Genomic DNA, 23,943 nt, shown 5'->3' with positions numbered 1-23,943 from the left:
AACTTTGGAGGGCTGAACTTCAAGTAGAGGGGGTGGTTTCTGTCAGACAGAATCCTTCCTTGTGCCAAATTGCTGCCTCTCCTTTTCATCCCAGAGAGGACAGAGGAAGCAGAACTTGGGAAGGACACAGAAACTTGGGTGCCCCATTCACATTTACTAGCTGTGTGACCTGGGCAAGTCACTTAACTTGTTTACCTGTTTCCTCAACTGTAAAATGGAGCTAAGAACAGCCCTCACCTTCCAGGGCTGGGCTGAGGAGTGAGGCAGATAACGTTTTTATAGGCCTTGACATCTGTTCCTTTTGGTAATTGCTCCCTTTCCCTCTCTTTTCCTAATTTCACTTTAGCAGAAAAAAAAATGAAGGCAATGGTTGCTTAATTTCAATAAGTTTATTGCTTTGATCTTTCTAGGACCTTTAGTGCCGAAGGAGAAGCAATAGGCATGAAGGACCTGATTGCCAAAAAGCCTCAGAGACAGATACAGCCAAAGATGAATTTGGGAAAAGTCCCTTAGCCATGGAAACCCAAGCCCTCTCTGAGGCAACAACAACAAAGCCCAAGGACACCCGCTCTTGCCTCCGACTGCTAAAGGTGAACCGAGAAGGGCTGGTCACCCACATCCGCAATGTCCAGTGCCTGATCGACAACCTGCTTGTCAATGAGTACTTCTCTTTGGAGGATGCGGAGATTGTGGGCGCCTGCTCCACTCTGCCAGACAAGGTACCTGTGATCTTTGGTGGGTCTGTTGCCTCTGGGTGGTGGCCCAGGGAGCTCCTCCTCCAGTCCCAAAGATCACCTGAAATGGGACGTGCAAGTGGGGAGGGAATGGGATGATCTCGGTGAAGAGGGCCAAATTATCCACTTATTAACCAATTCAGATTTGTGTGTTTGGGCTTTTTTCTTAATTGAAACTTTTCATTTTGACTCAGTAGAATACCAGGAAATGTGGTGGGAAAGGGACATTGGCTCTAGAGTCAGAGACTCTGGGTTCATGTCCCAAACTGTATGTGTGTGACCTTGGGCAAGTTCCTGCCCCTCCCTGGACTTCAGTTTCCCAATATATAAAATGAAAAGCTTGGCTTAGTCTTCCCTTCTGGATAAATGATTCTGTGATCATTATCCCTCAGCCCCCCCCCCCAATAGTTAGGTAAAAGATTGATTGTGACTCCCTGTGTATCATTTTCCACTCCCCGTGTTTGTGTTTTCACTTTCTTCACTTGAAACCAACAAAGGCCACTGCATCTACTCAGAGTTTCTGTTTTCATTCATGGGAAGGGCCTCAGGAAGCCCTCAAGTTTAACTCAAATCCCCCCATACCATCTCTGCAATAGCAGATCCAGGAAAGGGGGCTCATGTCAAAGCAGGAGGCCACAAACTGCCTCCTCATCACCTCCTCTGGACTTTCTTGGCACTGCTCCCTCCTGCCTGCATTTTGCCTAGAGAAGGAAATAGCTCCCAGACCACCAGACTAACTGTCTAGCTTGCTAACTGATTCCCTTGGGTCCCTTTGACTGGTAAATGAGTTGGCAAGAGAGTCCAGGTGCTGATGGCCAAGGAAACTTGGGCAGCTGCTGGTCCAGCAATGAGATAAAGCTGAGCAAATCCATCAGGTGTTGAGCACAGAAATGCCAATCCCCTAAGCTGTCTACACCACAAAGGGGTGGGGTGTGGGTGGGAAGACTCACTCTTCTGCAAGAGTGGTGAGTCCACAGGTATGGAGTCTCACATGGAGCTTAGATTTTTGTGTGTGTATTGATCAGTTGTTGATTCTTTTTTCTTTTTTCCTTTTTAAAACAAAATATTATAAGGGATGGTTTTCTAGGATGGAGATGGATACAGTGGAGCATTAAGATGAAAAACTATTAATAGTTAAAAACTATCAATAAAAATTTGTTAAAAAAAAAATAAGGGGAGGGCAGCTAGGTGGCATAGTGGATAGAGCACTGGCCCTGGAGTCAGGAGGATCCGAGTTCAAATCCAACCTCAGATACTTAATAATTACTTAGCTCTGTGACTTTGGACAAGTCACTTTTACAAAAACTAAAAAAAAACGTGGGGTAACAACCACATTTCCCTTCCTATATTTCTTCATTAATCTTTTGAGAAGTGTGGAGAGCTTCTCATAACCTAGGGCCATAGGGGGTTATCCACTGCCCTAAAGACCATCCTCAAATTTGTCAGACATTCTCAGGCAGATGTGGGTTCCACTTGGGGGCCTCTGAAGTCCTTTGAGCTCAGAGCTGATTCTTTGATGCACTTTTTTAAAAAGCAAAAATATTTCAGTAACAACAAACCCTTTTTGGATAGTGAAGACACATTGACTTTCTCCTAGAAAATTCTTTATGGATCAGACACCTCAAGAGGGGTCCCTGGAGACACTGGGGATCTGGTCTTCTGTCCCTGAAGAGTAAGAATGTGGTGTGTCTTTGCTAAACTGAGTAGGTTTCAATCAGGTCCATTTCTCTCTTGATGCCTCACCAGCACTGTGCCCTAGAAGGTGGTCCAAGATGATGATCAGTTCCCTGGTTCTCTCAAGATCATAGAACACCCTGGGAAGATCATAGTATTAGGGCAAGAACAGAGATGAGGAAGGAAAAGAAAATTCCACAGAGAGTGACCTTTGGGATCTGACTAAAAACTTTGGCAACCTGCTGGGGTTCTCCAGTTCAGATAGCCTTGGTCAGATGGCCCATTCCCCTAAGTCCCACTGCCCAACAAGCCCAGTCCCAGAGGTAGCATCAAGCCCCCTCCATGTGACCAAACAACTCCATCAGGACAAAGAGAACTGGGAGATGGGGGTGGTGCAAGGTGAGCTGACCCTGCCTATTTGTCACCGCTAGGTCCGTAAGATGTTGGATCTGGTGCAGAGCAAAGGGGAGGAAGTGTGTGAGTATCTCATCCATGTTCTGCAAAAAATCCCGGAGGCCTTCCTTGATCTGCAGCCCTGGCTGGAGGATATCTGCTTCTCACCCTCAGAGCTTGTGAAGGGCAAGAGAGTTGTGAACACTGACCCTGGTAAGTCAAGAAGCCAGCTGGTAGACGGGTCACAGGATTTGCCAGGAGCTCTGGGACCCCCCAATTCAGAGCCATCCCCTCTCATCTTTTGGGAGGAAACACTCAGTATCTGTCTTTTCAAACTCTCAATCAATGAGTATCTAGTATACAATTACAATGATCCCAATTCTGTTTAAAATAATTCCAGTTCACAAGGATCCATGTGAGGCTAGATACCCTCAGATTAGTCAATCAGCACCCATTTATTAAGGATTTACTCTACCAGGAGCTGTGCTGGAAGGTTCAAAGAATGAAGCAATCCCTGCCCACGAGAAGCTTCCATTCTAATAGTAAGACAAGGACTTCTCTAATTGTGTCTATACTTGCAGAAATAGGAAGTAGTGGAATCTAAGGTCACTGGGGAGAGAGGCTGCTATCAGCAAAGGCTTCCTGGAGAAGGTGAAGCTTGCACTGCCTGGGGAAGGGTATCCCCAGATGGCCAGTACAAAGGCAGAAAGAATGAACCAACAGCACAGTAACTCCTGGCATCTTAGGTCAAGTTTGCCAAGCTGCTCTTTTATTCTTTGTTACAAAGCATACCCAACCCTCAAATCCAATTGGTTCTCCAAGTCCCATTGACACCCCCTTTATAACATCTCTCAAATATGCCCCCTTCTCCCGTAACATTTCCAGCCCCTGGTGCAGGACCCCATCACCTCAGGTCTGGACCTCTGCAATAGCTGCTGGTGTGTCTGCCTGTCCCAAGGCCCTCCCCACTCCTGTCCAACCTCCAATCAGCTGCCAAGGGGATCTTCCCAAATTCCAGAGCTGACATTGTAATCCCCTTTTGCTAAATTCTAATGAAAAAGGCTTGTTTGTACCAGGATGTTTGCATGTTTTCTTCCAATCAAAGCGTAGGTTCCTTGAGAGCAGGGCTATCTTCGGTCTTTCTTTGTATTCTTTGTATTCCCTTTGTATACCCTAGCATCATCTCTAGGATACAGTAGGTGCTTGATAAGTGCTTACTGTCTTGACTTGATTTTTATCAGTTAATTTCTTTCTGAATCAAAATAGTCTGCTCCTGATATTAGAATCCTGAATTAGAAACCAGACTTCTTGGAAATGTTTGCCCTCATCTCTCACTCTCTGTCTCCCTCTTACGGCCTCTCTCTCTCTCTCTCTCTCCACTGCCCCCACCCCCTCCCTCTCCTGCTCTTTTCCATCATCCTTTTCTTCTTCCTCCTCTCTTCTTCCCCTTCTCCTCTCTTTTTTATCTTTCCTTTTCTTTCTTATTTTTCTTCTTCCTTCTCCCTTTTCTTTTTTTCTTCTTCCTTCTCATTTTTCTTTTCTACACCTTTTTCTTTTTTTCTTCCTTCTCTCCTCTTCCTTTCTTCTTTTTCTTGTTCCTTCCCCACTCCTCCTTCCTCCTTTTCTTCTTTTTCACCCCCCTTTCTTCTTCCTTCTTTCCTCCTCCTTCTTCCTTCTCCTTTTCTTCTTTCTCCTTTTTCTTCTTCCTTCTCTCCTTCCTTTCTTCTTCCTTTTCCTTTTTTCTTCTCCTTTTTCTTTTCTTCCTTTTCCTCCTTTCTTCTTCCTTCTCTCCTTCCTTCTTTTCTTTTTCCTTATTTCTTTTTTCTTCTTCATCCTTCTCTCCTCCTCCTTCCTTCTTTTTATTCATTCTTCTTTTTCTTCTTCCTTCTCTCCTCCTCCTTCTTTCTTTTCCTTTTTCTTCTTCCTTCTCTCCTCCTCCCTTTCTTCCTTCTCCTTTTTCTTCTTCTTTCCTCCTCCTTCCTTGTCCTTTTTCTTCTTCTTTTCTGCTTTCTTTTTTCTTCTTCATCCTTCTCTCCTCCTCCTTCCTTGTCCTTTTCTTCTTTCTCTTCCTTTTCCCTTATTTTTCCTTTTTCCTTCTTTTTTCTTTTTCTTCTTCCTTCTCTCCTCCTTCTTCCTTCTACTTTCTCTTCTTTTTCTTCTTCTTTCTTCTCTCCTCCTCCTTTTTCTTTTTTACTTGTTCTCCTTTTTCTTCTTCCTTCTCCTTTTCTTTCTTCTTTCTTCTTCTTCCTTCCTGTTCCTCCTTCCTTCTTTTTGTTTTCCATTCTCCTCCTTTTTCTTCTTCTTTATCCTTTTCTTCTTTTTTCCTTCTTCTTCTTTCTTTCCTCGTCCTTTTTTCTTTCTTCTCTCCTCTTTCCTTTTCCTTTTTCTTCCTTCTCCTTTTTTCTTCATTCTTTTTCCCCTTCTTCCCTCATCCTTTTTTCCTTTCTTCTCTCCTCTTTCCTTTTCCTTTTTCTTCCTTCTTTTTCTTCATTCTTCTTTTCTTCTTTTTTCCTTCTTCTTCCTTCTTTCCTCGTCCTTTTTTCCTTTCTTCTCTCCTCTTTCCTTTCCCTTTTTCTTCCTTCTTTTCTTCTTTTTTCCTTCTTCCTTCTTTCCTCGTCCTTTTTCCTTTCTTCTCTCCTCTTTCCTTTCCCTTTTTCTTCATTCTTCTTTTCTTCTTTTTTCCTTCTTCTTCCTTCTTTCTTCGTCCTTTTTTTCCTTTCTTCTCTCCTCTTTCCTTTCCCTTCTTCTTCCTTGTCCTTGTTCTTTTCTCCTTTCTTTTCTCCACCTTCCTTTCCTCTCCCCCCCTTCTTCCTCCTGTTCCTTCTCCTCCTTTCTCCCCGCTTTCTCCATCTTTCCCTGTCCTGCTCCTGCTCCCCCTCCCCGGGCGGGCAGTGAGCAGGTACCGGCAGCAGCTGCGGCTGGAGTGGGCCCGGGAGGCCAAGTTCGTGCGCGCGTACGGGCAGCAGGAGGAGCGGCTGCTGGCGGCCACGTACACGGAGCCGCTGATGGAGCTGGTGGACTTCGGCCAGGAGAGCCTGGGCCCGGTGCGCGGGCTGGACGCGCTGCTGGCGGCCCCCGAGGGGGTGCTCAACCCGGAGGCCGAGGCGGTGCTGGTGCTGGGGGACGCGGGCATGGGCAAGACGGTGCTGCTGCAGCAGCTGCAGAGCCTGTGGGCGCGGGGCGAGCTGGCGGGGCCCGGGCCCGGGCCGGCGGAGGCGGCCCCCGGGGCCCCGGCCCCGGCCCCGCCGCCCTTCCTCTTCCTCTTCCCCTTCCGCTGCCGCAGCCTGGGCCGCCTGGGCCCCGCCGCCCTGAGCCTGCGCGAGCTGCTGTTCGGCCACGCGTGCCGGCCCGAGCTGGAGCCCGACGCCGTGTTCGCGCACCTGCTGCGCCGGCCGCAGTCCGTGCTGCTCACCTTCGACGGCCTGGACGAGCTGCCGGCCGACTGGGACCTGGCCGGGGCGCCGGCCGCCGCCTCCCCGGCGCGCGCGGCGCCGGCCCCCGAGCTGCTGGCCGCGCTGCTGCGGGGCCGCCTGCTGCCGCGGGCCGCCAAGGTGCTGACGGCGCGCAGCGCGGCCCGCCTGCCGCGCGGCCTGGTGCGCAAGCAGGTGCGCCTGCGCGGCTTCTCGGCCGGCCAGCTGCGCGCGCACGCGCGGCGCTGCTTCCCGGAGCGCGCGGCGCGCCTGCGCGTGCTGGCGCAGCTGGAGGCCAGCCCGGCCCTGGCGGCGCTGTGCTCCGTGCCGCTGGTCTGCGGCATCGTCTTCGGCTGCTTCGGGCCGCCGCGCCGGGCCGCCGCCGACGAGCTGGGGCCGCCGCCGCTGCCGCCGCCCGCGCCGACGCTGACCGACGTGTTCCTGCTGCTGGCCGAGGCGCACCTGCGCCGGGCCCTGCCCCCCGCGCGGCCCGGGCCGGGCGAGCCCTGGCGGGCGGGCCCCGGGGAGCCCTGGCCCGCGGGCCGCGGCGCGCTGGCCGCCCTGGGCCGCCTGGCCTACTGGGGCCTGCGCCGGGGCCTGCTCGTGTTCAGCGCCGAGGAGCTGCGCGCCGCGCGGCTGGGAGAGGCGGCGCTGCGCCTGGGCTTCGTGCGGCGCCTGCCGGGCCCCGGGCCGCCTGCTCCGGAGCCGGGCTCCGGGCTGCCTCCTCCGGGGCCGGGCCCTCTGCTGCCTCCGGGGCCGGGCCCCGAGCTGCCTCTGGAGCCGGGCCCCGAGCTGCCTCTGGAGCCGGGCCCCGAGCCGCCTCCGGGCCCCGGGCCGCCTCCGGGCCCCGGGCCGCCTCCGGGGCCGGGCCCGGGCCGCCCCGCGCTCTTCGAGTTCTCGCACGCCGCGCTGCAGGCCTTCCTGGCCGCGCTCTTCCTCGTGGCGGACGCGGCCGTGGGCACGCGCGAGCTGCGGGCCTTCCTGGGCGCGTGGGCACCGCGCGGGCGCGGCCGGCGGGGCCCGGGCTGCCTGCGGGGCGCCGAGCCCGAGCCCGCGGAGCCGCCCGGCGGCGGGGAGCCCCTGCAGCTCGCCGGCCTCTTCGTGTGCGGCCTGCTCGCCAAGGCCCAGCGCCGCCGCCTGCGCGCCCTGGCCCCGGCCCGCGCCCTGCGCCGCAAGCGCCGCGCGCTCTGGGCGCACCTGGCCGCCTGCCTGCGCGCCCACCTGCGGGGCCTGCCGCGCACCCGCGTGGGCGCCGTGCGCCAGGTGCAGGCCATGCCCGCCTTCCTGTGGATGCTGCGCGGCATCTACGAGACGCAGAGCGGCCGCGTGGGCCGCCGCGCCGCGGGGGGCGTCCGCGCCGACTACCTCAAGCTGAGCTACTGCGACGCGTGCCCGGCCGACTGCAGCGCGCTGGCCTTCGTGCTGCGCCACGCGCCGCGCCGCCTGGGCCTGGACCTGGACAACAACCGCCTCAACGACTACGGCGTGGCCGAGCTGCGGCCCTGCCTCGGCCGCCTCACGGTGCTCAGGTGAGCCCGGCCGCAGCGCCCGCAGCCCCGCCCGCCTCCCCGCGGCCCGGCCTCCTAGCTGCCCCTGCTTGCTTATCTCCGGCCGCGCGGAGCGCAGCGCGCTGCCATCTGGTTGGGCCAGAGCACGTGGAGCCCCTTGGAAACCAGACCCAAGTCGTCTGGCAGCCCGCCCACTGCCGTGCTCCGGTTCAAGTCTCCTCCTACAGTGATCCCTTAGACTTTTTTCTCCTAAGTTGCAGGCCCCTCCTGGGTGAACGTGTCCCTGCCTTGTTTGTGTACAGTCTGGGACAGTCCTGCCATTCCGTGAAGCACCCGGATAGGAACTAGGGGTCAGACAGCAAAGGCAATGCCATCTGCCCCCTGGGGGGGCATCCTCTGTAAAGAGGAAAAGGCAAACAGAACTAGAGAAAGTGTGACAACCCTTAGTACTTACACAGCATCTCCTAGGGGCCAGGCTCCACCCTGAGCCACCTCTCTCCACCCACCCCAGGGCACTGGCCTTGGAATTAAGGCCAGAGCTCACTGGCCGTTACACTAGCTGTGTAACCTCGCACAGGTCACTGAACCCTGCGACTCATTCTCCGTGTGAACAAAGGCAGATTGCCTCCTGTCTCTGAAACTCTGACCCTGCTTCCATGTGACTTCTATTGGCTCCTGACCGTATTACTGTGAGGTCATCCTTTAGAGCCACCCTTGAGTCAATACTTCCTGTTATAGAGGAGGACCCTCAGGTCAGTGGAGCTTAAGGGACTTGCCTAAGAGCACAAAGCTAGTTCTTGTCCAGGGAGTGAGATTTGAACACAGGACTTTCTGACTCGGGTCCAGCCTATCCATTTCTTGGAGTCAAACTTGGTTGAAAGGAAGGGCCAGAAGGTGGCACCGTGCACACAGTGGAGAAAGTGTTGGTCCTAGAATCCAGAAGACCTGAATTCAAATCTAGCCTCAGAGCCTCACTATCTCTGTCACCCCAGTGTGTCTGCCTCATCTATAAATGTGGATAATAACAGCACCTACTTGAGAGGGTAGCAGTGAGGATCAGATAAGATAATTCTAAAAAGAGCTAACAAGTGCTTAGTCCTTTCCCTTTGGGTATTTCAGGGTCTGTGACAGCCAGCATGGTCCCACCTCCTAGGGCCTGCTGGGCAGCAGACCTAGGCCAGACTGGCTTATCTATTGGGTGTATTTCTCCTTTCCTTTCAGACTCAGTGTGAATCAGATCACTGACTATGGTGTCAAGGTGCTGTATGAGGAGCTAACAAAATATAAAATTTTGACTTTCTTGGGGTAAGTATTTAGGGTAGGATGGGGACAACCCCTAGAGAGACATCACCTTGGGAGGAGGGAAGCCTGGGTTGTAGTTTTGACTCTGTTGTGTGATTCTGGACAACTCAAATCCCCTCTTCAAGACCTTAGTTTTCCCAGTCTGTTAAATGGGGGGGGGGCAGCTAGAAGAGCTCCAAGGTCCCCTCAAGGTCCAACAGTCCCTGACAATTGCACAATTTTATTCAAAGCTTCAAGTTTATGTCTGAAGCTTTTGCATTGACCTGCCATCAAGTAGCAAAATGGCCCTGGCATAGGCATGTGGGATGATGACTTGTTATATGCATCTGGAAGGGGGCAGTGGATAGTCTCTTGGAGATGCCTCCATTCACATTCCTCTGGTACCCTTGATGAGATGTAGGGGTGAGGAAGGAAGTACCAGCAGGTTTGGAAAGATTCCTCCAAACTGGAAAGACTTTGGGTCTGGCTATATCTTTGTTGACCAGAAGTAACCCAGAAAAATAGAGATAGGAGGTGGGGGGGGGGAGGTCCATTTGTAGTCACAGCAACTCTTGAAGAACATCCTTGATATTCTGCAGTATAAAAAACATAACTTTGAGGTCAGTAAATCTTAATACTTATTCCCTAGATGATCTTGGCCAAGTCCCTGGGCCTCAATTTCCTCATCTGCAAAATGAGAGCAATTGGACTGGATGGTTTCTGAGGTTATAGAAAGGTTGCTATAGCTGCATCAGTGGGGAGAAAGGGACAAAATCAAAAGTACTGACATATTTGTGAGTTGATTTTAATTTTCTCCTGACTTTGGAATCCCCTCCCTGGCCTTGTTGCTCCAGGCTATGGTACCCATACATACTGTGCCTTTAAAAAAAAAAGATCCTAACAAGCTTGCCCCAAGAAGTGCTGTGGAAAGACATCTCCCCCTTGTTCCTTTGTGGAACAGTGAGTGTGGAAGCAGGTGAGAGTCCATGAAGGGAGCACTGTTTTCACTGACAAATTTTTTTTGATGCATTGATTGGAATATTGAGTAAATAAAAACAAAAAAGACCAATAAAAATGTACTATTTTCAAGTGATCCTAACTTTCAAGATGGAAGAGATCTTAGAAGTCATGGAGTCCAGCTCTCTCATTTTACCATTGAGGAAAAGAAGGCTGAGAAGGCAAGTAAGTTGCCCCCAAGATCATCTTAGAGATCCCAGTGGTTAGAGCACTAGAGCAGAAAACCTGAGCTTAAATCTGACCTCAGGCAGTGTGTGACCCCATCTGCCTCAGTTTCCTCATCTGTAAGACAGGATAATAATAGTACCAACCTTCTGGACTTGTTTTGAGGGGAAAGAAATATTTGTAAAATGTTTTGCAAGTTTTAAAGTATAGTCAAATGCTGGGTATTATCATTATCATCATTATTGTTATTATAATACTTATAGTAAGTGACAGAGCCAGAATTTAAACTCACATCTTGGGGCAGCTAAATGGTGCAGTGAATAGAGCACTGGCCTTGGAGTCACGAGTGCCTGGGTTCAAATCAGTCTCAGATACTTAATAATGACCTAGCTGTGTGGCCTTGGGCAAGCCACTTAACCCTCATTGCCTTGCAAAAAACCTAAAAAAAAAAATCTTGTCTAGTAAACCCACATCATCTGACTTCAGACCCAGTGCTTTTTTTCATCACAGAGTTTTGACTTGTAAAAGCCCCCAGACCACGCCAAGACTCCCTAAAGTTTTGCCTGAAACTGTGATTTCTCTCCAAGGTTATACAATAACCAGATTACCAACGTTGGAGCCAAATATGTTGCTAAGATCCTCGAGGAGTGCACGAGTCTCACACATTTAAAGTCAGTTAAAAACCACCTTGGGCTGAGAAGAAGGGAGAGGAAGGGGGGAGGGGGAGAGAAGGGGACAGGAGATGAGGTGGGGAGGACTGTCTGGGTGGTGTGGGGACATGGGATGCCTGGGCTCCCTTCCCTTAGCTTTGTGAAGGTAGCGCCATTAAAATTCAGAATGAAGGAGGCTAACCAGGGGTCTCAGAGGCAAGAAGACTTGGATTCTGGGACTTTTCTCTTGATCTCCTCTGGTACCCTTTCCTGCCTTCTCTCTTCCTCCTTCATTTTACAGATAAAGAAACTAAAACTCAAAGAGATAAGGTGACTTTTCTAAGACCACACTTACTAAGTAGCAAGTAGGAGAGTCAGGATTCGAACCCTGGTCCTCTGACACTGATAGTTTCTTTCCATTTGACCAGTCCCTAGTGGCCTCTTCAAAGGAAGGCTAAATGCAAGTTAGACTCACTGACCTTCTAGGTCATTTCTGAGGTTCCATGATAGAATATGTGCAGGAGAGTGCCGGGCCTGGAACTGGGAAGTCTTGAGTTCAAATTCAACCTCAGAGCTTTACTAGCTGTGTGACCTTGGGGAAGTCACTAATCTGTCTGCCTCTGTTTCCTCATATATAAAATGAGGAGAATCATCGCAACCACCTCCCAGGGCTCTCGTGAGGATCAAATGATCCGTTATTTGTAAAGCCCTTACCACAGTGTCCAGCACCTGGTCACTACCATAGAAATGTCAGCCAGGGTGAGGAGGGAGTCTTCTTTTGGACTCTCTGCCCCAGAGTCCTAGCTTTTTTCTGATTCTAAGTAAGTTAGCCACTTACTATTACGATTCCCCTCCTGACTAGAAGAGGAAAGGCTGGGCTAGAGGCCACGGCCTCTCTGGGTCATTCCTTTTGTCAGGGACAGGTAGATCATAACTTTCTTCACAGACTGGGAGCAAACAACATAACAAGTGAAGGAGGGAAATATCTGGCCTTGGCCCTTAAGAAGAGCAAGTCCATCATGGACATTGGGTGAGTAGGAACCTTCTTCGACCTGGGCCTTGTATGTGGTGGTGAGCAGCTCTCTGAAATAGAGGCCGTCCTGGGGTCTCCGATTAGAGTGGACGCTCCTTGAGGGCAAGGATCAGCTTTTGTTTCTTTGTATCCTGGACACTTAGCACAATGCCAGCCCTAGAAAAGTCACTTAATCCATGTGAATTGATAAATTGATATTTGTAGAGACCATTAATGTCCTGGCCTTTTTAAGCTGGTGCCATCCTTGTGGAGTTGGCATCAGTGACCCTGTCGCCCTCACCTCTGTTGTGTCTGCCCTGTTTACTGCCACCTAGGAAGGGAGATGAGGAACAAGTTCAACTCTTCCATCCTTTCTAAGAGCCCCTGCCTCTCTCCATCTGACTGATGCATGATACAAATCACTAGCATTTAAATAATACTTTTAGGGGTTCGAATTTGGCCCTTCTTATTTGGCCCTCATCAACCCTGGAGATGGGGGCTATTGTTATTTATCTCTGTTTTAGAGCTGAGGAAAACTAAGTGACTTGCTAATAAGTACCTGAGGCTAGATTTGAACACAGGTCCTTCCCACTCCAAGTCTAGCACACTATCCACCATGCCAGCCAGCTCTCCCTGTAACTGCCTGTAAGAAATCTTCACCTGGATCTTTGGGTCCTTGCTCAGGTTTCTTCTCCTCCAGGGAGACTTCCAGATTCTTCCCCCAGATTAGAGTTCCTCTCTCTCCCCGCAATCCCCCAGGGCACAGGATCTGGATCTCTCCTTTGGCTCCTTGGCTCTCTACTTTATGTGGTCTTCATCTGTGTCCATTGTCCTTCCTGCTGTGGACTGTGAGCTCCCTGAGGGTAGGACAGTCTAATCTCCTCATCTCCTTCCTACCTAGTGCACAAGACCCTGATACCTCTGATGGAGGGACTCAGAAGGGTTTAGGCCCCCCCCCCCCAGTTTCCATTCATAAGTATTCTTCATATTAAGAACATGCATATGTGGTGTCAGAGAGCATGGGGTCCTGGGGAGATCTCTGCAAGGCCTGGCTTTTCATGTGTTCACTCTGGGATCCCAGCAAGTTTGTCTCCAGCATGAGGAGGTGACTTGCCCAAAAAAAGCTCATCCTCAGACTTAACCCTAGTGTTCTCTCTGTCGGGCCATGCCACCTCCTATGGCCATCTTATTCTTAGGCTGCCTTTCTCCAAGGGAGAACAGGTAGTTCCAGGGAGGCTGGCTCGGAAATAATGAAGCGCTGGGATTCTTTTTCTTCCCAGGATGTGGGGTAATAAGATCGGCGATGAGGGGGCCAAAGCCTTTGCAGATGCACTGAGGAATCACCCCAGCTTAGCCAACTTGAGGTAACCAAGGCACCTCCTTTTTGGACCTCCTCCTGCCCCTGGGATAACATTCTGGAGAGGTGTAGCAGCCTCTCCAAGCCCATCGCTCTTTCCTCTTCCCTTACCTAGTGGGGTGGAGGGGAAGGAGGGACAGGGGCTCCCTACCTTCCCCATCTCCTTAAACAGAATCTCTCCTTCTTTATTCCTGAATGCTGGGAGGTGGGGAGAGAGGAGGACCCCCCCCCCCACATACACTGAGCCAGCAGCCTTCTCCCCCATTTACATTTGTCATCCTCCTTCCCCTTGCCCCCCCCCCCCCCAGTTCTGCTTCCAGGCTCTAGGCCTCACTGTCATGCTGGCCCCTGCACCACTCCCTGCATTTGCTGACATTGTCCCTGGTTTTGGCCTGACTCTGGACCGGGCCCCTAAGCTGAGAGATCAGTGGGAGCTTTCTGCCCCTGACCAGAAGATCCAGAGTCAACCTGGTTGGGAAGCAGATACTTAGACAGCAGCTTCCCTGACCACTGCCCAGGAATGGTGGCCCCTAATGAAACGTCCTTGTGGCTTTCCCTTCCAGTCTGGCCTTCAATGACATCTCCACTGAAGGAGGCAAAAGCCTGGCCCAAGCACTGCAGCAAAACAACTCGGTGAAGATAGTTTGGTAAGTTTGATGGGAGTCTGACTGGAGTACCGGTCACTGCATGTGCTTGGGGTTGATACCTGACAAGCTCAGGGGGTGCTGGGAGTCGGGAAGCCCTAAGTTTGAACTCTGCCTCAACATTGAAGAGTTACGTGATCCTCCCATCATCTGTGAAGCAGGGATATCAGTAGGCACTGCTCCCCAGTGGAGTTATCTGGACCAGTGAGATATATCTGTAAAGGGACTCAGTAAACGACTGGCGTCCTTGTTATTTTTATATTAAGCACTAACTAGGGGCAGGCTGTCCCAAAGACATAAGCCAAGTGCCCCAAGTGCCTTGCATTCATTCTCCGGGGGGATCTGAGTTACAACAGACACACAAACTAGAAGCAGGGCCTTGGCTGCACAGGCCCAGTGAGCTCACACATCCTCTCTCTCTCTCTCTCTCTCTAGGTTGACCAAAAACAACCTCAATGATGAAGTGGCCGAGAGCTTGGCTGAGATGCTGGAGGTCAATCAGAGCCTGAGTGATCTATGGTAAGTCCATCTTCAGGAGCTGCCACCTCTGGGATCTCTTGGACTGGGGATGTCACACTCCTAGAGAAACAGGTTCCTTAGCTGAACGTGAGGAACTCTGCAACCATCTACTGGCTTGGAAAGCCTCACCTTGTCTGTATCCTCTAGGACTTGAATGATTTTATTAAGGATTACCCAGTTACACTTTAAGTCTGGACTGGGCAGCTTCAGCTGGGCTTGACATGTCTCTTTTCTGCTATTTTTACATCCTTGGGTTGGGGCAGGGGCAGGATGTATGTGCGATGGATGGGGATATTATGTGTACATGTGGTGTGGTATATAAGTATGTGTGTGTATATGTGTGTGTGTGTATGTGTGTGTGTGCACTATGTGGATGTGTATGGTGGTGTGGATGTGTGTGGTGAATGGGAATATTATGTGTATGTGTGGGCGCAGGTGTGGTATATCAGTGTATGTGAATGTGCTGGTAATATATGTGTGGTGTATGTATGGTAGATGGTGGTATGTGTACATGTGTGGGTGCAGGTGTGGTACATGTGATATGTATTGTGTTGTATATGACTACGTGTGATGGGCATACATTGTGGTGTATATATATATATATATATATATATATATATATATATATATATAGAGAGAGAGAGAGAGAGAGAGAGAGAGAGAGAGGGTATTGTATGTGTGTGTCTGATATATATGGTATCTGGTATGTGCATCTGCATGTTTGATGTGTGTGTGTATATATGTTGGGAGTGGTATATGTGGTAGATGGCTGTGGTGCACCTGTATGGAAGGTGGGGATATGGTGTGTATGTGGCATGTGCGTGTGTGTGTGTGTGTGTGCATACGTGAGTGTATGGTTGTATGTGTGCATGTGTGGTGTATGTGGTGTGTCTGTGATATAGGTGTGTGTGCAACTGCATGTGTTGTGGTATGTGTGGGGGTGTGTGCATGAACCCGCCTTCCTGTGGTCTTCCATGGAGGGGCATCGAGGAGCCATGACTTCAGACCCTGGACCTGCCATTTGCTCCCTGCTTGGCTCTGGGCCCCTCCTGCTTCCCCACCAAAGCCTCAATGTTGCCCGTTCACGGGTCCCAGTGTGCCTTGGCTCGTTCACCCGCTGACTTGTCTCCCCTGCTCCTTTTGGGCAGCAATTATCTTTGGGGTGGCAGGAGGAGCCCACACGTGATCAGCAGCACAGGGGAAGGGGCTGGAATGGGGCCAGCCAGCTCATGTGGTCAGTGTCCAGCTGGCTTTGGTGGGAGGCCTCCACTCTCAAGGATCGGGCTTGTGGCCTTGCAAATCTGCCCCAGGATGCTCTTGGTTGCCCTGGGCCTGGCAGTGGCCTCCCTTCCTGGCCTCCCCAGTGGTGATCACCACCATTTTGGGATGGAAAAGTGCCCAGCCAAAAATGAAGAGACCTGAAGAACCTCTCAATGAGATGGTCCCAATCCAAACCTATGGTTGCTACAGAAAGAGGAAGGCTTACGTCTTGCTGCCTCCCACCTCAGCCCCCAGCTTGGTGTTGCCAGAACAGCTGGCTGCCGGGAATGTGCTTCAAGCCAAACAAAATATTCTCCCTGTCTGACTGGGCCTGGCCGTTTGCCTCTTCCTTGGCCCGCGCAGGAGCTGGGTGAGCTCGCCCCGGGCGAGGCTTTCTGAAACACACTGTTCTGTGCATCCAGGTCCCCGACCTTTGTAGGGCTTAGCCCCTTCCCTCCTTCCTAGAGGACAAAGCAAAGCAAGGGGGAGTTCCTAAGAGTCCCAGAGAGGGGCGAGCTTGAAATCATTCTTACCAGACTGTGGATGTTTAATGGCTCAGAGTGCTCACTTGTGCAAGTCAAGTCACGGGGCTTCTGGGAAAGGTTCAGATCCTGGTGAACAGGAATGCCCCCAGCGCCCAGCTTCCAGATGCCTTGCCCTGCATGATGGGTCTCTACATCCAGTGAACTGACCTCTGGTGGAAATCTTGCCAGACCACAAAGACCGAGATCATGGCAGAGATCAACATAGGGAGGATCTCAGACAGGAATCTAAAGAAGAAACCTGGAGAACCCTCAGAGGCTGGCTATGGAGGTCAATGCCCTCGTTTTTCAGATGGGGAAACTGAGGTCAGCCAGCAGCCCTGTAACTTGATAGTTTCACACAGAGTTGACCAAAGTTAGAGGCTGTCTTTACAGATGAGGGAAGTGAGGCCTCAAGGGTGAAGTGGCCTGCTGAGTGTCACCCACAGGTGGCTTTGGCTCATCTGCAGTTCACATCTGTATTCATTTTAGAAAACTCTCCAGAGTTGCAGAGTTTGGAGCATGCAGAGGGAGGAGACCAAGGCTGAAATCCTATCTTGTGCCTGTGGGACCCTGAGCAAACCCCTTAAGCTTCACTAGGGCTCCCTTCCTCATCATCCCGTCTAGCTCCAGCTCTCTGGACATTTAGGTCCCCCAGTCCAACCCACCTTCTGGCATCCTGGAGGGTGGTCATGAAACCTCTGCTGGAACACCTCCAGCAACAGGGAACTCTCTCCATACAAGGCGGCCCATTTCACGGTGGGAAAGCTAAAGCCAACAGGAAGTGAACCAGAATCCCAGTTGGTTACAGCTTAATCCCACTTAACTCTTGAAACCAATCCATTTTCCTTCCCCCCAGAGCAAAGGGCATAAGCATCCCTTGGCAGCTCTGAGCCAGGACTTTGAAACTGGAAGTCATGGGGGCTCTGGGAAAAGTGCAGCTTAGAGAGCATCCGCCCCATCCTCTGCTCTCCTATCTCAGCACCTGATGAGAATGTTTAATATGAGGCGCCTTCTTTTTTCAGGCTCATTCAGAACCAGATCACAGCCAAGGGGGTCTCACGCCTAGCGGATGCTCTCCAGAAGAACACCACCATCCTGGATATCTGGTATGGCCCAAAGCCCTTCCCTGCCTTGTGGGGTGACATTTTTTGGTGATTTCTTATAGCTGAGAAGGCTCAAGTTGAAATGATAATGAGTCTCTGAATTCATTCTATTTTTTCCAATTCCCTGAATTCCAAATAGATTTCCAGTTTTGAGTGAGTGGTACTGCCTCAACTTGCAGAATTTGGTTGTGCTAATGAATAGTCACCCAATGGTTTGCTCCTTTCATAAGCTGTGGATCTTCTCCCTATTTTTTCTCCCTACCCCTTTACAGAAAAAGGTCTGGTTAGATGACTAAACCCCTACTTATCCCCTTCTCATATCCACAGAGGGCACTATATCTACAATAGTAATGTTAAACCAAGGGCAGCTGGGTGGCACAGTGGATAGAGCATCAGCCCTGAAATCAGGAAGACCTGAGTTCATATCCAGCCTCAGACAAATAATCATTACCTGTGTGACCTTGGACAACTCACTTAACCCCATTTCATTGCAATAGTAATGGAAATAGTAACGGAAACAAAGCTAACTGAAAAATCAAGCCAGCTGTCTTACAATGACCAGTTTTAGTCCAGAATAAATTAAAAGCACACTTGCCTCATCTCTACAGAGCAGACCTGGAAAACCTTTTTTTTTTTGGGCAAAAGGCTATGTAGACATTTATAACATCATTTACCTGCTATATTTGGTCAAACAGTTAATAACAACCAGTGTGAAGCTACCCCCCCCCCCCATCCCTCCAGGACCCAGGAGGGACACCCCTGAGAACTGAGCAGAGTAGAAGAGGGCTCTCAGTATTACAGATCTGGACTTGGCTGTCAGAGTTCACATTCTCATGACCTGGTTTGGAGGGGATGCAGAGACGGCTGTCTCCGGGTGGGCCAAAGGGCCAGATTGTTGACTGCTGGTTAGTGGTGGGGGTGGGGGGCAGACTCCAGTTCAGGGAATACACAGATAATCTTGGCTGTAGCTTCCAGAAAACAGGGGTGACCTCTGCAAGGCCGGTCAAAGACCTTGTGGTATTAGCAGATGCAAGGCAGTGTCCACTTCTTCTGTCTGAACAGTGGGTGGTTTAAGTTAATGGGGCAGGGGATCACAGTCTTTTCCCTTAATTTATCATAACTCCCTCTTCTCCCTCTTTTGTTGGACAGACAGGTCATCCAGGAAGGCTGGGTCTTGAGGCCTGGGTCCCTGTGAGACCTGCCCTATTTCGGCTACATTGGGGGATGGGGTTCAATTCTGAGAGCCACAGTTCAGAGAAGAGTGGCCAGGTTAAGGGAGATCTGGGCCAGGCCATCACTCTGCTAACACCAGTGAAGCAAATCAACAACAAAACCAGTCCTTGCTCTCAAGGAGAATATATTGTGATGGGGAAACCCAGACATGCTAAAGATTACCTAGAGGATAAATGGAGAGTAAATGGAAGGGAGCCTTGGATGGGAGGGTGGGGAGATGGGGAAAGACCTGCAGGAGCTGATGCTTGCACTTGTAAAGGAAGCCAAGTATTCAGCACACAGAGATTAAGAAACAGCATTCCAGGAATGAGGCACTGCCAGGGCAAAGACCCATAGATGGGTAACAGCACATATAAGGAACAGCAAACAGGTTAGCATGACTGGAGAGGTTGAGTGAGGTGAGAAAAGCTGTAAATGCCATAGAATAGAAGGAACCAGGAATTTTTCACCTGGAGATGTGACAACTTAGGGATATGGTTGCTGTTTTGAAATATTTGATGGAATGGGACCTTGACCCATTCTGCTGAGGCTTATGGACCTTATTACTGCCCACATTCGGAATTGAAGGGAATGCGAAATTTCAGTTAGAGATGAATAAAATTACAGATGTCATCTCTACCCCCCTCCAAATACATGGACCCTTGAAATCTAAACAAGACCCTTTGGGGTCTGTGGACCTCAGGTTAAAATGAAGAGGCTGGTCCTCATCAGTGTCAGGGAAGGAGGAGATCAGTGAATAGACTTCCAAGGGATGGTTTGGGACTTGTAGGAAGAACTTTCTAAGAAAGGTAGGAAAAATGGATTGAGCTTGCTCAGACAGAAATAAGTCTTGGGTTGAAGGCTGAGTGAGCCTTGAGAGGTGACACCATAGTGCATAGGACCTCTGCTCTGGAGCCAAGAAGACTTGAGTTCAAATCCAGCTTCAGACTTGCTAGTTTGTGTGACTCTGGGAAAGTCACAGAACTCCATTTATCTCAGTTTCCACATCTGTAAAATGAGCAGAGAGGGAAATGACAAACCGCTCCAAGTGTCTCTGCCAAGAAAACCCCAAATGGGTTCATGAAAAATCAGACACAACTAAAACGACTAACCAACAACAGAGAAGGAACCTGTTGCTCAGGTATGGATTAGACCAAATGACCTTTCTGGTCCTCTGGTTGCATTAGCAGGTTAGGCTTGTCGAGGCTGTAGAAGGGCTGTGGGAACACCAAACCTCAAAGAGCTCAGGTGGCCCTGGGTCATGGTTAGTAAACCACACACCTTGGGTCATCAAGTGTGAGACGTTTAGTGGGTGTCCATCTTGAAAAACAGAATCACCTGAAATCCTCCCCTCCCAAATCACTATGTGTCCCTATGAACACTTGCTTCGCTTTCTGCTTCCCTAACAGCTTAAACGGGAACCCAATCAAGCCCGAGGAGATCAAAATTTTTCAAGATGAGAAGCGGTTCCATTTTTGAGGAGATGTGCCCTCATCAGCACTACCTCATGGTGTCAGTGCCACTGGTACCCAGAAAGAACTGTGCTGCCACAGGAACCCAAAGATACAGCATCACCCACTTGGGCCAACTATCAGGGTGGAGTGACCATCAAGGATGGGAGATGGTGGCCTCTACCATACAAGCACTAGGCAGACAGTCTGCGGAAAGCAACACATTTTACCTTTTCCTATAAGTGACTTGACTAGTATTTTGTTACTGCAAAAGAATTCATTTGGATTCTTTGGACTTGTGTATATGCCACCGGCAGCTCTTGTATAGAGCCATAATTTTTCGTACATAGCTCTTAACAGTGCTGTGCCTGCTGTAAGCACTTCGTTGAGGATGAATGAATGAGAGAATTTATTTTTCTATGTAATAGAAGGAAGAAAAAGCAGAGCTGGCCCAGTTTGATTCACATCCTGAACCCTGAAAGCTGACAGGTATAGGGGACACAGGGAAGACCTAAATTCAAATCTTGCCTCAGATACCAGCTGGATGAACCTTGACAGGTCTCTTCACCTCTCTGGACCCATTTCCTCATCTGTTAAATGAGTTAAGGATTTGGTGAGGTAATAGATATAAAGTGCTTTGAAAATCTGAATGAATTATAGAAAAGCTTTCAAAAATTATTATTTTTGTTTTGAAATGAATCACAGCTGGACTCAAAGACCTGAGCACTGCAATGGCATGGGGTCATAGATTTAGAGCTGGAAGGGACCCTAGAGGGGAAGGAATAAATATTTATATGGTATGGCACTTCCCATGTGGGAACCAGCTCTACATTTAACACTTTACCAATATTTTCCCATTTTATTTTCCACACAAACTGGTGAGGGAGGTGCTGCTTTACCTCCATTTTACAGATGAGGAGACAGGCCAACAGAGATGAAATGACTTGCCCAAGGTCACACACCTGGGAAGAATCAGTGAATTTAAACTCAGGTATTCTGCTCTGTGCTCTCTGGCACCACCTGGCTAGCTCTCAAGTTCATCTAGTCTAGCCCCCTCAATGTAGAGATGAGGACCCAGAGGCCCAGAGATATCCAGCACCTCACCCCTGAGGTCCAGTGTTCTCCGTGTTCATGTTGTCTCTCCAAGGGACAGCTTTGTGTAGTGACATCTCCAGTTTTGGAGGCAAAATGTGTTCAATAAATAGGAAGTGTTTTATCCTGCTGTGGTTCTTCCTCATTCCTCCCCACTCCAGAGGAGTCTTATTCTGCCCATTCCACAGATGAGGAGACTGATCCTACAGTGACTCAGGACCCCAGGGATTGTGAGAAGGCAACTGTGACTTCTGGGCCCACCCCAGGGAAGTTGAGGTTTTGGATCTCTTGAATTCAGGAGTTGTCAGCTGCAGTCGGGATAAAACCAACCAGGGGTCCCGATGGGCACCCATGCAGTGAGTTCCCAGGGCAGAGGGCTCCCAGGGGCCAAAGGAGGGGCAAATTAGCCCAGGCTGGAAGGAAGGAGCAAATTAAAGCTATCTTGCTAATTAGAATTGGGTATGGCCATGAATGGGCAAGAGGGAAAGACCTAAACTCAAGAACAAAATGGTGCTAAAGGAATTACTCGTGATGTGTAGATGGGCTGCATATTAGGAAAGCAGATGCAGGATTGTTAGCCCAGGAGCTACCCTGGCAGCTGGGAAACCCTTGACTCAGGGGCTCCACCTCTTTGATGCCATCCAGCCCCTTGGCAAAAGTCTTGGAAAGTTCCAGGACCCAATTCAGAATCTGGGATTGCATGTATTTTCTTTATCCATTTTAAAAACATGATATAACATGGATAAAGAAAATACATGCAATCCCAAAGGAAGCCGATTATTTTGAAAAGCACTTATCAGAGTGTTTCTTCAAACCAAGTTCATGGTCCCCAAGTTAAGAACCCCTGCTTTTTGGAGAATTTCGAGGAGTACATGAACAAGATTCACACAGTATGAGGAGACAAGGAGTCTGGATTTCCACTGGTAAAAGAAATAGCCCTGACGAAGAGATCATGGACTCCTCCAAGTCATCAGATCACTGAATCAACATGCCATTGTTTAGGCAAACAGGAGAAGCACCATTTCATGGCATCCACTGCCAAGTTTGCTCTTTGGCAAAGAAGAGACAGGTTGTTTCCCTCCTGGAAACCAGGTCCCCCTGAGACATTTTTTTCTTCCCTTCTCAGGCTGAAACTTGGAGATTGAAAACAAAGCTGATAACCACAGTGAAGAACAAATCATAAATCCTCAGAAAACTACAGAAGGAGCAGTATTCCCTTTGACATTCCTAGATTAATTTAAAAAATATTGAAAGCAGTCACTCTTTGGGAATCTAGTAACCCATCCATCACTAATGCAAACATTATGGCACCCATCAATGCATCTTCCACAGAGTTGGTTTCAAGGCCTAATGTTGGACTTTGAAGAAGTCCCAATGCTGAACACATTAGGAACTTTTAGGCATTTAAAAGAGGCCCCAATGAGAAGGCCACATGGGTTAATTAGAGATATCCAGGGTGGGGGGTGGGGAAAGAGACATGGAAAGGGGGTCCTGGAGCAGCCCAGGGAGCCTCCTCACAATGGTTGTGGGAGGGATACCTCCAGAGCAGGCCTGGGAAAAACTAACTTCAAATGTTAACAGGAGCCTTGGGCAGAAGAAGGGTGTCCTTGGTAGCCCAGGGTGCTTGGGTGGATGCTTCAGGACTGAGACCTCTACTGAGGATCATGATAGCTTTGACTATTTTATAGGGATGGTGTTGGAGTTGGGGTGGGTTTGGCGGGGAGGGTTCTGCTCAGTCAGGTCTGAAAAGAAACAAGACAAGACTTTAAATTACAGGCTTAGACGCTTCAGATATAGGGAGATTTCTGAAAGGGGTAGGGTTCAAAGTGAAAAGGTCTAGGTAGGAGGGAACGGGCCTGGGGGAGTAGCCTGTTGTGGGAGAAAGACTAAACCAGCAATCCAGAAAGAGGTTACTAGGGCTAAATTAAAGGAAGATGATGGGACTCGGCCATGTTTTGCCTCCCATCTAGAGCAAACTCTGGGCGACTGCCTGTGGCATCTTTGGGTCTCCCAATTCACGTCCCATAGGGAATAACAAAGGAGGCAGCCCTGAGTCATCATTTCCCTCCTCTCTGATATGTTATATATCCAGACCAGCCACTCGGCTCTTAGCCCAGTGTGGTAAGATTGCCAGACAGACCCTCACATCTCTCTTACAGGTCTCTTCGGCCCAGCTCTGCCCACGTAGCAGCTTACTCTCACCTGAGGGGAAAATATGTGGGCAGAGGAGGCCAGAAAGGGGGGAAATGGTTTCTAAGCCTCAACATAGCCTGGAAAACCCCTCTCAGTGCTTAAGACAAGTCAGACAAGGGGCCGACCTGCACTGGGGATGAGACCTTCCATTCTGGGTCTCCTAGGCTTGTGATCCAACACTGGGAATCAAAGGTTTTGTGGAAGAGTCAAGAGGAGAGGACCTAAGCCTAAAGGGCCTAAAGCTCTGCTTTAGAGGGATGGAATCCCTTAGACAGACCCTCCTCTTCTCCCCAAAGGACAATCTGCTGGCTGCTCAGTCCAGTCACTGACCACAGCAATACATATCTCTTTGCCACACAATCAAGGACAGCTGAGAGGATACCCGGAGTTTGGCCCTGCCGGCGTCCCACCAAGGCAGCGGCATCTCACCAGGGCAGAGGCTCAGTGATCTCTCGCCACCTTGGTAGTGACAGGTTCTGTGGAAGTGCCATCTTTAACTCACTGTTCAACCACCTGAGAGAAGAAATCAGACTCCTGTCCCCTTGGAAGAAAGCCCAGAAAGCGGATGTTCCAAAGGTCCTTTTCTTCACGGCCTCCTAACCTGCTGTGGGTGCCTGATAGCTCTAAGGAGGCCAAGAGGACAAGACTGGGTCAATGAGGAAAAGTTCAAGTTAAATAAAAGACAGAAAAACTTTTAAGCACCCAACCAGTGCTGGCTAGTGCAGGGAGGCAGCAAACAGTGCT

At 50.0% G+C, this 23,943-nt stretch overlaps 1 protein-coding gene across 1 annotated transcript in view; it reads left to right on the top strand.

Annotated features, from left to right (window-relative positions):
- The window catches only part of NOD1 (nucleotide binding oligomerization domain containing 1), a 30,593-nt gene extending 9,463 nt beyond the window's left edge, over positions 1–21,130 (top strand). Inside the window, exons 2-13 of the mRNA XM_074195577.1 lie at positions 411–719; positions 2,840–3,014; positions 5,694–6,920; positions 7,098–7,740; positions 8,941–9,024; positions 10,770–10,853; positions 11,779–11,862; positions 13,125–13,208; positions 13,765–13,848; positions 14,281–14,364; positions 17,171–17,254; positions 19,873–21,130. Of these exons, the coding sequence (XP_074051678.1) occupies positions 516–719; positions 2,840–3,014; positions 5,694–6,920; positions 7,098–7,740; positions 8,941–9,024; positions 10,770–10,853; positions 11,779–11,862; positions 13,125–13,208; positions 13,765–13,848; positions 14,281–14,364; positions 17,171–17,254; positions 19,873–19,942 (2,907 nt within the window). The 5' untranslated portion in view covers positions 411–515 and the 3' untranslated portion in view covers positions 19,943–21,130. The remainder of the gene's footprint in view (positions 1–410; positions 720–2,839; positions 3,015–5,693; positions 6,921–7,097; positions 7,741–8,940; positions 9,025–10,769; positions 10,854–11,778; positions 11,863–13,124; positions 13,209–13,764; positions 13,849–14,280; positions 14,365–17,170; positions 17,255–19,872) is intronic.
- Positions 21,131–23,943: the final 2,813 nt, after the last annotated feature.

This window comes from Macrotis lagotis, chromosome 7 (genome assembly GCF_037893015.1).
Source record: "Macrotis lagotis isolate mMagLag1 chromosome 7, bilby.v1.9.chrom.fasta, whole genome shotgun sequence".
Taxonomy (NCBI): Eukaryota; Metazoa; Chordata; class Mammalia; order Peramelemorphia; family Peramelidae; genus Macrotis; species Macrotis lagotis.
Note: the sequence above shows the minus strand (reverse complement) of the source record. Positions and strands in the feature narration are given on the sequence as shown.